This window comes from Osmerus eperlanus, chromosome 19 (assembly GCF_963692335.1).
Source record: "Osmerus eperlanus chromosome 19, fOsmEpe2.1, whole genome shotgun sequence".
In the NCBI taxonomy this organism is placed as follows: Eukaryota; Metazoa; Chordata; class Actinopteri; order Osmeriformes; family Osmeridae; genus Osmerus; species Osmerus eperlanus.
The window spans coordinates 1,205,999-1,218,702 of record NC_085036.1 but is presented as its reverse complement, the minus strand read 5'-3'; the positions used below and the strand labels follow the sequence as shown (position 1 = coordinate 1,218,702).

The window sequence follows — 12,704 nt, the reverse complement described above, 5'->3', positions numbered from 1 at the left end:
GTAACGGATACATAGTCCTATGAAATGAGCAGTGTTGCCACAGTTACTTTGAAAAAGTAACTTAGTTACGTTACAAGTTACTTGATTTTAAAAGTAACTAAGTTAGATTACAAGTTACTTTATTAGTTACATTCAGCAGCTGCCGACAACACCCCCGCCGCCTCAACATAAAAATAAGTGCGTTCGACTTCATGCAGCGCCGGCGTCGCCTGCAGCCGCCTGCAGCCCGGCTGACTTGAAGCAGCCATTGGCATTCTCAACTTCAAGGCTGTCGGCGCCGCCGGTGCTACATGAAGTCCAACACACCTATTGACAACCGGCTCTATAAGTTTGACTGTGCAGTGCTGCGACTCCAAATGTTTCTTCAAATTTGACGTTGTGTGTACAACGAACCTTGATATTTCCATCTTTAGCTGACAAATACTCAAAATAGTGATTGTATTTCCAACTCGAAAATGTGCATCTCTCTCTCTCTCCTGCTAGCTACATTGTTGTTTGTGTCGCTGAGTGGTAGGTCTATGTATATACACGTGACGTGACCCTCGTGCTGAAAACGTGACTTAATTGTCGCATAGGCTTAACTCCCAGAGACGCAAGAAGAAATCAAATATATATTTTACTATTAATGACAAAATACTAACGCACAGTGACTTGGACAAGTAACTTTAATCTGATTACTGAAATCAGATTAAAAAATACTATCTGATACTATCTGAAATAGTAACGCGTTAGATTACTCGTTACTGAAAAAAGTCGTCAGATTAGAGTAACGCGTTGCATCACTGGAAATGAGACACCACTTGGTTACGGTTACGTATATTGATATCTCCAAAGCAAGTAGTGTTATGCACTGATATCAAACGAAATTCGTTTGAAATTAGCTGCTAATGGAGTTTAATTAAAACTGTAGACATGCATGGAGTCCATTCAAGGCTAATCAGAGAAATGCGGGACTGTTGTGCAAATCAGCAATGTAACGTTAGCGTAGCAAACTAGCGATTTTTAAAAAGTTTCAATTAAGAACATGGTTGCTCACACACATGTACAGTGTGTGAGCACAAAACAAGACTGTCATATAATTTTTTAATAAATTATTTAAGACGAAAATATTACATTTATGGAATTCTCTGGATGATCTGTCCGCCATTGTTGCAGGTAGCGCAGTATCAACATACCCATAGGTTTCAGTTAAGCTCCCAAGCTTACTTGGTTTTAAGGGGTGTTTACCCCTTCGTCTTAGCCCTACCCCTCGATCAAAAAGAGTATTGGGACACCACTTACTCTCACGGGAACGCACAAAACTAAGGGCTAGGGGTAAGGGGTATGGAGGACCAAACCTGCCATATTTACAAATGAATGAATGAATAAATAAATGTCCACATCCATGCATTTAGACAGAAATAAACGAATATATGTATTAATTAATGCACAATTGTCAATCAATAGTTACATATATTTTACATTTATGTATGTATTTATTGTTGTATTCATTTATTCATTCATTAATTGATTTATATATTCATTTATTCATTCATTCATTAATTGTTCCCAATATGATAATGAGAGGAGGCCAGTAGGCGTGGAAACTGACGTTCAGACATTGCAATCAATCCAGAGCCATAGATTCAATCTAGCTAACGCCTGGGACACACTGGCTGCGAAGCGCCCTGAAGCGCCGCAATCTGCTCCGAATGGCGCAATGCTGTTCACACTAGACGCGCATTTCTCCACGCCGGTCACCAAGCCTTTCACCTTGTCTGAGCTTTCCTTTTATACATGTCAAGCTGACATGGTACATAAACATGGCATAGGCTACAGTCTAATTAGGCAACTTGTTGCTCAAACAACCGTTGCAACAGCATCCCATTCCCAACATAACATGGCAACGTTTGGCTTTTGTTGCCGTAGTCTTTGTGAAATGCGTGCTGTGGGGCATACAACTCCATGTAGGACTAAGCTACATTTCATCTTCGATGATTAACTTTGTGTCGTCAATCTTCACAAATGTCTCTTCTGCTTGATTGGGGGCTATGACAGATCGTCTATCTCGCTCTTACACACAGGACAAAAATGTTGGTTTGACAATCAACAATCAGGATTTTTTATTTTTTAAATGTTTACATTTTGAGAATTGATCGGATATCGTTTTTATCGGGGTAAACACCATGGTTGGCCGGTCAGCGTAGTGAAGTTGGGTGTTAAGTGATAGCCCACAACTAACGTAGTCAAATCTTTTCAACGAGGTCGGCCAGCCTGGCCATGTAGGCTATGTTGTCCATAAAAACGATATCCGATCAATTCTCAAAATGTAAACATTTAAAAAATAAAAAATGCTGATTGTTGATTGTCGCCATCATGTCGCTGATTGTTGAACCAACGCCATCATTCTCAGACAAAACGCTCTTAAACTAAACGGCGTCATTCTCAGACAAAACGCTCTCAAACTAAACGGCGTCATTCTCAGACAAAACGCCCTCAAACTAAACCTTGTCAGATTTTTTTTGTCACAGCTAGCTAGATGAGGGAGCTGTTGACTAGCTTTCTGAATTAGCTAAAGTAGCAGCTTTTAAAGTGAATACCATGGTGTTGTTTCTGTTAACTGGTACAGCAAGAAAACTTACTTTTGATATAATACGAAATAGTTGTTTTCTGCAAGCTAGTTCACTCGTGTAAAGTAAACCCATGTGTAGTCCTCTGGTTGCCATGGATACTACAAACAAACTTTGCTAAAGAATCATAAACGTCATCAACACGCGACGCGAAGATCTGAACAACTGTTCTGCCAGTACAATCAATATCAATTAAACTCTGGCATAGACATACTTCTGCAAGCTAGTTCACTCGTGTAAAGTAAACCCAGAGCCTGTTTAATATATCTATATTGGACATTCTCTGGTAAACCCATGTGTAGTCCTCTGGTTGCCATGGATACTACAAATAAACCTATGGGCTCTGGTATTAAGTTCTTTGATTGCTACTGTAAGCTAATTCAGAAAGCTAGTCAACAGCTCCCTCATCTAGCTAGCTTTGACAAAAAAGTTTAGTTTGAGGGCGTTATGTCTGAGAATGATGTTGTTTGGTTTGAGAGCGTTTTGTCTGAGAATGACGCTGTTTAGTTTGAGAGCGTTTTGTCTGAGAATGACGCAGTTTAGTTTGAGAGCGTTTTGTCTGAGAATGATGGCGTTTGGTTTGAGAGCGTTTTGTCTGAGAATGACAGAGGTTTTTCTGAGACTGAAGCCGTTTCGCCTGAGTCTGACGACTTTTGGTATGAGACTTGACGCCTTTTCGTTTGAGTCTGACACTTGAGTCTGAGATCTGAGGATGTCCTAAAATGAACACCGTACAAGGGCTTCACCAGGGCTGCGTTTCCCGATAACGATGGATCGTAGCAACGATCGAGCAAAAAACGAAACCATCGATATTTCTTACGTGCGTTTCACAAACATGCTCGTAAGGAGTAGGCTAATCTATGCGCTTTCAAGAGCTACGAATTTTCAATAGACACTTTAGCTACGATGTCTTTGGGAACGGCCCGTAAAACTAAGATTCGTCGTAAGATGGATTCTACGAACAACTTATGCTTATGACGCTTTCGGGAAACGCAGCCCAGAGCATTAGGCACTGATATCTTTGGCAGTAATTTCACTGCTTGCGAAATTCAGCACCAAGGTGACACATTACTATAGCCAAGGATGTGCGTGAAGGCTAGTGAGGATATTTACTGTTGTGTAATTCTGCAACAGAGAAGATTTGATGCGGACACACATGTAAACTCTCATTCACATTCAACCTCTAAAGATGCACCACTAATGGGAAGGTGTCAGGATCAACCCAATCTTGCTCTGACATTTTTCCATCTTAACGAATTGCACCAGTCCCATGAGAAGCAGGGCTGGACTGGCCATCTGGCATACAGGGCAATTGCCCGGTGGGCCGACGCACTTTTGGGCCGACTCGCCGATATAATGTATGTCAGGGGCGTCAGGTGGCTGAGCGGTGAGGGAAGCGGGCTAGTAATCTGAAGGTTGCCAGTTCGATTCCCGGCCGTGCCAAATGACGTTGTGTCCTTGGGCAAGGCACTTCACTCTGCCTCGGGGAGAATGTCCCTGTACTTACTGTAAGTCGCTCTGGATAAGAGCGTCTGCTAAATGTAAATGTGTGTTGTTGTTTTTTTGTTTGTTTGTTTTTTTTGGTCGGGCCGGCCCATTGTATTTTTAGTTTTTATCCTAGTATGAGAAGAAAACAGAAAAGATATCCAGAAGCCTCAGCAAACATTTAGTAAAATATCAGTCAGTTCTAGTGTTTTTCAGTAAAACAATTAAAATCAATTACACTTGTAATGCTGATGTGAGATTCAGACTTAGAACCCCCACCACTGTGTCTGAACCTGACTGTTAACTAACAGTTAAGCATGTGGGCATGGAACTCACCAGAACGCGGTCTCCCAATCGTAGATCCTTATCCCCTCCTTTCTTAACCGAGCCACTGTCAGACATATTGGAACCCGACTCATTTCCCGTCTTCACCGAGCTGTTGAGGATGCCCTCCCGAAGGGGCATCACCACTCGCTGGCCACTAGGAGCAGCACTCCCCCCATGGAGTGTCAGGTTCTGAGCTGTCAGCAAATCAGTAGAAAGAGTGTCGCTCCCATCTGGTTGCCGGGCAAGCTTAGAGGGGCGCGTGAAGATGCCCTGAAGGGCCTGGCACTCGAAGTAGCGCACACCGCCCACTGAACCGTCATTTTTGCCCACAAGGTCATTCAGGACCACGCCCGCCCATTGTCCTGGGGCGAACTGGGTTTCTCCCAAGTAAGCAATGACTCCCGGTTTGACCCCGTTGACCCATACACGTTCGCCCACCACATAGTCTCCCAGGACGTCGTCTCCTACTTCCGATGTCTTGGAGCTGGACTTGTCAGAGGCGTTGCTGCTAGGAGTTGGCGTGGTCGGCTTGTGTGTTGAATCTGACAAGATAAAGGGACATTTACAAAGCTGTATTGTACAAGCTGAATTAACATTATTTATTGTATCTATCTTATCTATTCACTGGTTATAACGACTTGCAGTGCAGAAGGTTATTGTAACCAAAGTGAATATATTAAGTATGCAAGCAAAGTGCTCATTTTGAAATTCTGTTTTCAAAATCAAATCAATCAATGGATCAATATGTCAGGTTACTTCAGGTCCACGTTTCAGTCAAATAATTCATACAACATAAAAAACTAGCACTAGCATTGAGACAAATCTTTGTCAATGAACAAACGTCACATTTTCAAACACATGAATCCTCAGAACATTTATAAATATCATGTTTATGCCCAACCTGCTGCGGTCACTCTCATAGTCAGTCTTCTATAATCACTCTGTCTATTCATCCCATTTCACGAGTCACAAAACACCGAGAAAGAATCTGCTTGTGCTGCATCCAGCACAACAGTGGAGTTTATGCGAGGTTAGGCATTACTCTAGTTCCTATTGAAAGTGGGTCACAGAGATGATACGCTGGTGATTAACCCCACAGATACAGACTGCCTTAGATGAGCTGTATTCCCCTGCAACATCAAAATGAGCATGTGCTCAAAACAATGTGGCCTGTTACACTGTGTATGCATGTGTGTGTGTGTGTGCGTGCATGTTTTCCACCGTTTTCAGTGTGTGTGTGTGTGTGTACTGTCTGTGCCAAGATGGTCCCCCTGACCCCTCTAGTTGGGGAGGGGTCTCCAAGGCCACCATATGTTGTGATGTGAGACTGATGGACGTGGCTACCAATATAAATGGATACAACACAGAACAAAATATTGTTTTCTTTAGGCTTGCAAGACACACTGGGTATTTACTCCAAAGGATATGTGACATGCAGCACAAAGGGAACATGCACTTCCTTTGCCAGGTCATCCAGTTAATAGGCAACATGTCTGTCAGTTCTCATTTGTGGAAGGTTCACTTTGTTTGAGCTGTGTATGGATCTGAACATTTCACAGAGACAGAAAAAACGCCTATACACGCTTACACTTTTAAATGGCATCAGGGCTTGAGCAGGTATATTGTAAAAACATACCGTATTTTACGGAAAATAAGCCGCAGCTTGTACTCCTTTTACAGTTTTCTTGTGCAGCTTATATTTCGAAGCGGCTTATAGTCCTGTTTTATAACAAAAAAGTGGATTTGTCTCAAGATCTCTACAGACCGTGCAGCTAATTTAATTCTCAACACTTGAACAGGGGCTTATTACTTGAAAGAGGAATGATTTGTAATGAAAGTGAAAGTGCAGTTTATATTACAGTGCGGTTTATACTCCGATTTACAAACTCAAAGTCCTCATTCTGGGGGGGTGTGGGTTATACACGACGCGGCTTATTTTCTGTAAAATACTGTACACTGCTGTAAGCAGCGGATGCTGCAATTACATTAGATAAACTTTCATTGAGTGTTGGCCACCAGTCCTGAATCCTGGAGGAAACCCCTTTCTAACCCCAACACTAACATTACCACAGGCCATGACTAATGTGGGTTTGTAAAGGCTATAGAAAAAGTCCATAGTTGAAGAGTCCAGAATATCTCTGTCCGCTTTAGAAAATATACTGAAACTGACGGTCTTTGGAGTTGTTAAAATGTCATAATCCAAAATCACGAAGAGATTTAGAGAAATTGTGAAAGTGTGTTCTTTAATGAGTCGGATATCTACTAAACAAAGCTTTGCGCATCTGTCTCATGAATAATTAACTATTGTCATACTGAAGATAGCCAGAACATGTGTATGTTGTCAAAAACTGGTTCTGTGTAAGAAGTTCTGTGTGAGGTAAACATCTAACATACATAATTGGAGGTAACAGGATCTCTGTGTGTGTGTGTGTGTGTGTGCGTGCGTGTGTGTAGTCAAGTGCAGGTACATGGTAGCAGGCATAATGTCACATAAAGTGTGAGGTCATGCAAGCATGTGTGCGGTGGCACTGTGAATGAGAATTACTATTGTGAACCTGTGACACCATGGCTTTGAGCCAGTGAAACCTCCCTGGCCAGTCAGGCCGCGCGTACACCAAAAGAATGGCGCAGTGCTAGCCCAAGTCCCGGGGTTGCCGGGGCAACGGAGGATTGAGGGGAAAACGAGCAGGGGCAGGAGGAAGAGCGAGAACACAAGCCTCACTTCACTATTGTGCCTGGCCACCTCCCAGAACCATCTGAATTCCACTATTCACCAGTCACACACAATGACTCTCTCTCTCACACACACACACATACCACTCTCCCTCCCCTTCTCTTTTTCTGTCTATCTCTCTCACTTGCCTTCAGTATTCTTCTCCCTCTGTTCTTCTTTTTGTTGCTTTCCAACCTCTCTTGGAAAGGTTCTTTTCTATCCTTGAAGAGAAAGACAATCTCTATTACAAAATACATGTATCTACTGGCTTGCTCTTTGTTTCAATCTTTTTTGAAGGAGAGGATTTCTCATGGAACTAATGAACTAGCAGATTCAAGTGTCAAGAGAAATTGTTTTGAGGTTCTGCACAGCCAGCTAACACTGCCATGGACCTGTCACTTGGAATTTCCGTGACAGTGGCAACAGCAGCAGAGGGACTGGAAGACTGAGCCTTAAGGGGGGACTCCCACCTAAACACACTTCTCTCAGTAACAATGCTTTGTTTTGAAATTCTGTGAGGATATGACCTCAGATGAGTCCATGTGAGAGAAGGGGCTAAAACAACATGCAAGAATTTCAGAAGACCAAGGAACCATGATTTTTTTTTGGGGGGGTGAGATTAATCATCCCTTTCCTTTGTTAATTGGCATGCAGAATATAACAGAGTAACTTATATAATGCCTCATGGAAATCACAATGTGAATAGTAGAACAAAAAAAACACCTTAGCCTATAGCTAATTATCAAATCAATGGAATTTCCTGATTATGTCAAGTTGACAGAGATCAATCAAAAACAAACGCCTTCAAGATACATTCTACTTAACAATCCATGGATAGAATCAGACTGTAACTGTTAGTTATCTAGTAAAGTAAAGCTACTGAGTTGACATCTACATAGTCAATGACCCAAACTCTAACCTGATTCTTTGTGCAGCAAGTTGATGAAAACTGATGTGCAAACTGCTGACAAACAATTAAAGGGATCAGCACTCTTGCATGGGTCTTCCATACATAGGCTGGGCTTTAATGTTTGTGCAAATATCCAACATGTTCACATGGATATTGCTATTTAAATAATATTGCATTTCTTACATATATTCATGGTTTAATGCTAGTTACAGCACAGCTCTTAAAGATGCTGTAAAGCAGAACTGAAAATTAGTTTGAAGTTCATCACACCACAGAAGAATGTGTTGTTAACTACTCATCCAAATTCGAATGAAAAAAAAACACAGACAAGTATGTTAAATTAGGCTTTGAAATCGTGAGAAAATCAGCAGTCTTCCCTGCTTGATACTGGGGGGGGGCATCTCGCCTGAAGGAGCTGAAGCTCTGCACCTTCGAATCTATTGTATTTAGCAACAACAGCAACAACTAGCTAAATCAATTGTAGAAGATATCAGAACAGACCTACCTGCAGTCTCTGAGTGTTTTATATGTTAATTACTTTGTCTTTGCATCGTACCAGCTGAGTAACAGAATGCAGGTTATATAAACCGTCTGTGATCTGACGTAGATAGGTGGCTGTGACGTAGATAGGTTGGGTTTTGCCCCGCCTATACAAAACCTGAGCTGAAATTGGGTGAGAAACTGTTCAACGGTCTAACTCCACATTTCAGTGCGACAAAGTTTTAGAGCTTTGCACATGCTTTCAGCAAATCATTTTACACGTATATAATGTACCGAGAAGCAAATCATGGAATTTGGTTTACAGCATCTTTAAGAAAAGGTAGTGAACTAGGAACACATTTTTGACATCTGCTTAAGATTTTACAATCTAAGATCTTACACTGACACTAAGAAGGGATAGAGATTTGGAAAGGTGGATTCCACAATATTTCCCCCACTATAAAACTGAATTCAACATGCATAATTGCAAGTATATACAATGTAGTTCTCCAGCAGAACAACATAATAGTCCTTTAGAGTGAAGCCCTCCTAAATAGTAGCCATATGCACAGCTAACGGCATTACTGTGGTGCCTGCCTGACTCACACTAACCCACGACTTAACTTCCTGTTGTTCTTTTCCCTCCCTTCACAGCATTCCACAGTCAACTTGAACCATGACAGGGATTCAGCTGCCTCTGACGCCACTCTCCCGTTCAAACTGCCACAAAAGGGCTAGCCTGGCTCAGCACCCAAACTATGCCTTGTCTCCACAGGAAGCTCATATCAGCTTGGTGCAGCTGATAGTCTGGCTGTAATTTGACTGTAACTGAGGCCTTGGGGTCCATGGTGCCACATGTTTTGAAAAAAATATATTTAAGACAATGTAACTTTCCATGCATGTATGTTTCTGTGTGTGTGTCCTAATCTCAAATTTTTTATGTATTCCCCATGTCTCCTGCATTTACTGAACAATTTGTCAAGGCACATAACCTACATATTGCATAACTGGTAGTAAGGTAGTCAAACTTGGCTAACTTTAGATCCATATGCTTTCAACCAGGTTTGGACTGGGACTGAAAAACGGCCCAGGACTTTGAAACGCAGACCGGCCCACGGCCGTGTATTATCTCTTTTTTTGCATTATGCCGCAGCCGTTTGACCGGCCGTTCGGGAAATCTCCCGACTCTCCTGACGGCCAGTCCAACCCTGCTTTCAACCTACTTAGTTTCATCCAACACATGAACTAAAGATTTTAAAAAAATGATATACATTGATGAGATTAGATCATTTATGCCAGGAGATCCATCTCCCTTTCTTAACCCTCGTGCTGCCTTCGGGTCACATGACCCAAAGGTTCATAACGAACCATTGTTGTGTTTACCCAATTTTACCTAATACAAAAACAAATAAAAATAATTTTCTTTTAACCATTCCAATGTGGGGGGTCTGAGACAGCCCGACAGTTTAAAGAAAATGCTTCACTTTGTTTTTGTATGAGGTAAATTTGTCGCAATACTACGGTGGGTCACAATGACTGATGGGTCAGAATGACCCGAAGATAACACAAGGGTTAAGGGGTCTAGGAAAGTAATGAGACTTACTGTCTTTGGGGCCAACGGTGCTGGAGGTCGACCCAGACGAAGTTCGACCCACTGGGCTGGAGTGTTTAGGCCCTCTGCCAGGGATTTTAAGTCCACTCGACTTCAGCATGTTCATGGTGTACACTAGGTGATGTGAAAGGAGCTGAGAACGTCCTCAGCTGTCAAAGGCTGGATGGTGAGGCACTAGATGTGGAGATGGCGACCGTCTCTCTCCATTTTAGCTTTCAGGAGTGGAGAGGAAAGGGAATTAGTCATAGTATTAGTGACACGCTTTTGTTGACTGTTTTATCAAGGTTGCTGGTATGTTCAAAACTCAGTGGAGACCATTTTGTGCTGGGATATATGATTTCACTCAAACTTCATGCTAGTAATGTAAGCTGACCCTCAAATAGAGTAATTTCACTTAAAAAATGTACTGTAGTGCATTTGAGTACACATGATCAATCAAACGTCTTAAGTTTCAATGTAGATGTAAACATTTAAACGTTTAAATCACACTGTATTGCAAAGATTGCACACCCCTCCGGGGTAGTAGTTCTGAGGACCAAACTAACATCTACAACCTTATTGTGCGTTTCTTGCACTTAATGTATTATTCAAGAACTGCATGTATGATTATGAATTTCAAAATCATATCAACATGTTTGGAACAAATATAAAATAGTACATTTCCAAACACATGAACACAAATATAGATCTTACCTCATCCTGACATGCTGTAATCTATGCCATGGATAAATTAATTGAACTAGGATATTACTAATTATCAACAGTCACTATACTTAGCTATAATGTAGGCCAACCAGACAGCCGTCGGCATGGACTGTACAGCACATGTTGCAGTTATGCCGGTACAATAAGAAGAAGAATGCATATCAGTATCAGCATCCTTCTTGTACCCAAGGCTGCATAGACATTAAATGGCCATTTTGAGAAATCCTCGGTGTATATATTTTTTACACTGGTACTAGCACTAGTCCACAGAATTATAACAGGCATCTAATTTGACACATTGACATCTATTTTGACATGACGAAAGCTACATTGCAACAATTTGACGTCCTAATAGCTTCCTTAAAAGGGTGGTAGCCTATTGAATTACACAATTCAATTCGTTCTCATGTCTTGTCTTTCAGATCAAATGTTTAATGTAGCATGTTAAGCCCGAATAATCTTTTGATTAAACACCTAATGTTTTTATTCGGAGGAGCTTTATGAGAAACAATATGCGCAACCGAACATGCAACCCGAATTTGTTCCATTGTTGTACTGCGGCGTGGTCTACCTTTCGATTTCTGTCCAGCACATCTGTTATGAAGGATAAAATGCAAGAAAGAAGCACATACCTTTCTTTGTGCAACAAAAGCGTAAGCGGTAGCCTATCCTATTGACGGCCAACTTTAAATTTCCCTGCAAGAGAAGGGTCCAGAGCTTGTTTGATATATTAGAAGGTTGCCACTCCCTGTACCGCCACACAAGGATGCAAATTATGGATGCTGAGCAAGGGGCTGAAAGGAAGAGTGTGGTAGATGCTAGCCGCAGTATCAGCGATTGAGACACCAGGTCATAGCCTATGGAGAACGTGGCTTTAGGAAACCAAGATATTTGCCACTTTTCGCTGCCTTAGTAGCCTACAATGTACTGCCACGTCCCCGTCCGACCAAAAGGTCAAAAATCCGGGATTTTTGGATGCGACCCAGCATCAGCAACACAGTATCGAGATATTCGTTTTAGAGTCACGTACAACGTTCACTAGTACACACATGTGGTGTATTGAACTCTGTGAGTAGGATTTCGCGTAATTCACTTGAGGCGCAAAGATATTCAGTCCTCTTTTCTCCTCCCTGCCGGTGGCAGCCTCCCCCTACACTGGCTCAACCGAACAAAGAGCAAGGAAGTGGACGTGTCATCTGCGTAATGACTGGAAAGAAATGAATTAGCGTTATGGAACACAACTACTTTAAAATGAGATCACGGCAGGCATAGGTTTAGATGATTGTGAATCTGTTTAAATGCAGTAAAAATGAACATATACAGCATTAAAAGAAAAAACGGACAGGCTAGGCTACATGCAGTGTTGGGTAACGTTACTTTTTAAAGTAACTAGTTACATTCCTTGTACAGTAACTAGTTACGTTACTTAGTTACTTGCTGTAACGAGTAAGGCGTTAATTTACTTTTGCATTACGTTACATTAAGAAAAGTCTTTTATTTCTAAGACAATTCACCATGGTCACTATTATGCCCAGAAGGCACATTTAATGGGTTGACCTCAACAAAAGCACATATTGACGTTAATGTAACAGACGTGGTCTTACAAGCTCCTTCAGAGGTATCGGGTAAATCGTCCCGCATTGGGTTCGAACTTTCCACCTCTGGCTTCCCAAGCGCCACCACTACGAACTACGCCAACGAAAAGCTAGCAATTTGTTGACGCGGGTGGCCTGTTACATAGGCCTACCTGAGTGAGTTTCACCGATACACACCGGCTACATTAATATTCAGTGTCACTCGCATATAACATGATCAATCCTCATTATACAGCAAGACGGATCAAGGTAATAATCCACCATAATG

At 41.8% G+C, this 12,704-nt stretch overlaps 1 protein-coding gene across 5 annotated transcripts in view; it reads right to left on the bottom strand.

Moving 5' to 3' along the window:
• clip2 (CAP-GLY domain containing linker protein 2) overlaps positions 1-11,994 on the bottom strand; it is an 86,711-nt gene extending 74,717 nt beyond the window's left edge. For 4 of the 5 annotated variants that reach the window (XM_062485498.1, XM_062485500.1, XM_062485502.1 and 1 more), the window contains exons 1-3: positions 11,474-11,994; positions 10,128-10,348; positions 4,431-4,963 (exon numbers count right to left, since the gene is read on the bottom strand). In XM_062485498.1, coding sequence (XP_062341482.1) covers positions 4,431-4,963; positions 10,128-10,242 — 648 coding nt within the window. In that variant the 5' untranslated portion in view covers positions 10,243-10,348; positions 11,474-11,994. Of the gene's footprint in view, positions 1-4,430; positions 4,964-5,322; positions 5,427-10,127; positions 10,349-11,473 lie in introns of those variants that run through there. The other variant, XM_062485501.1, reaches the window with a different exon arrangement.
• Positions 11,995-12,704: the final 710 nt, after the last annotated feature.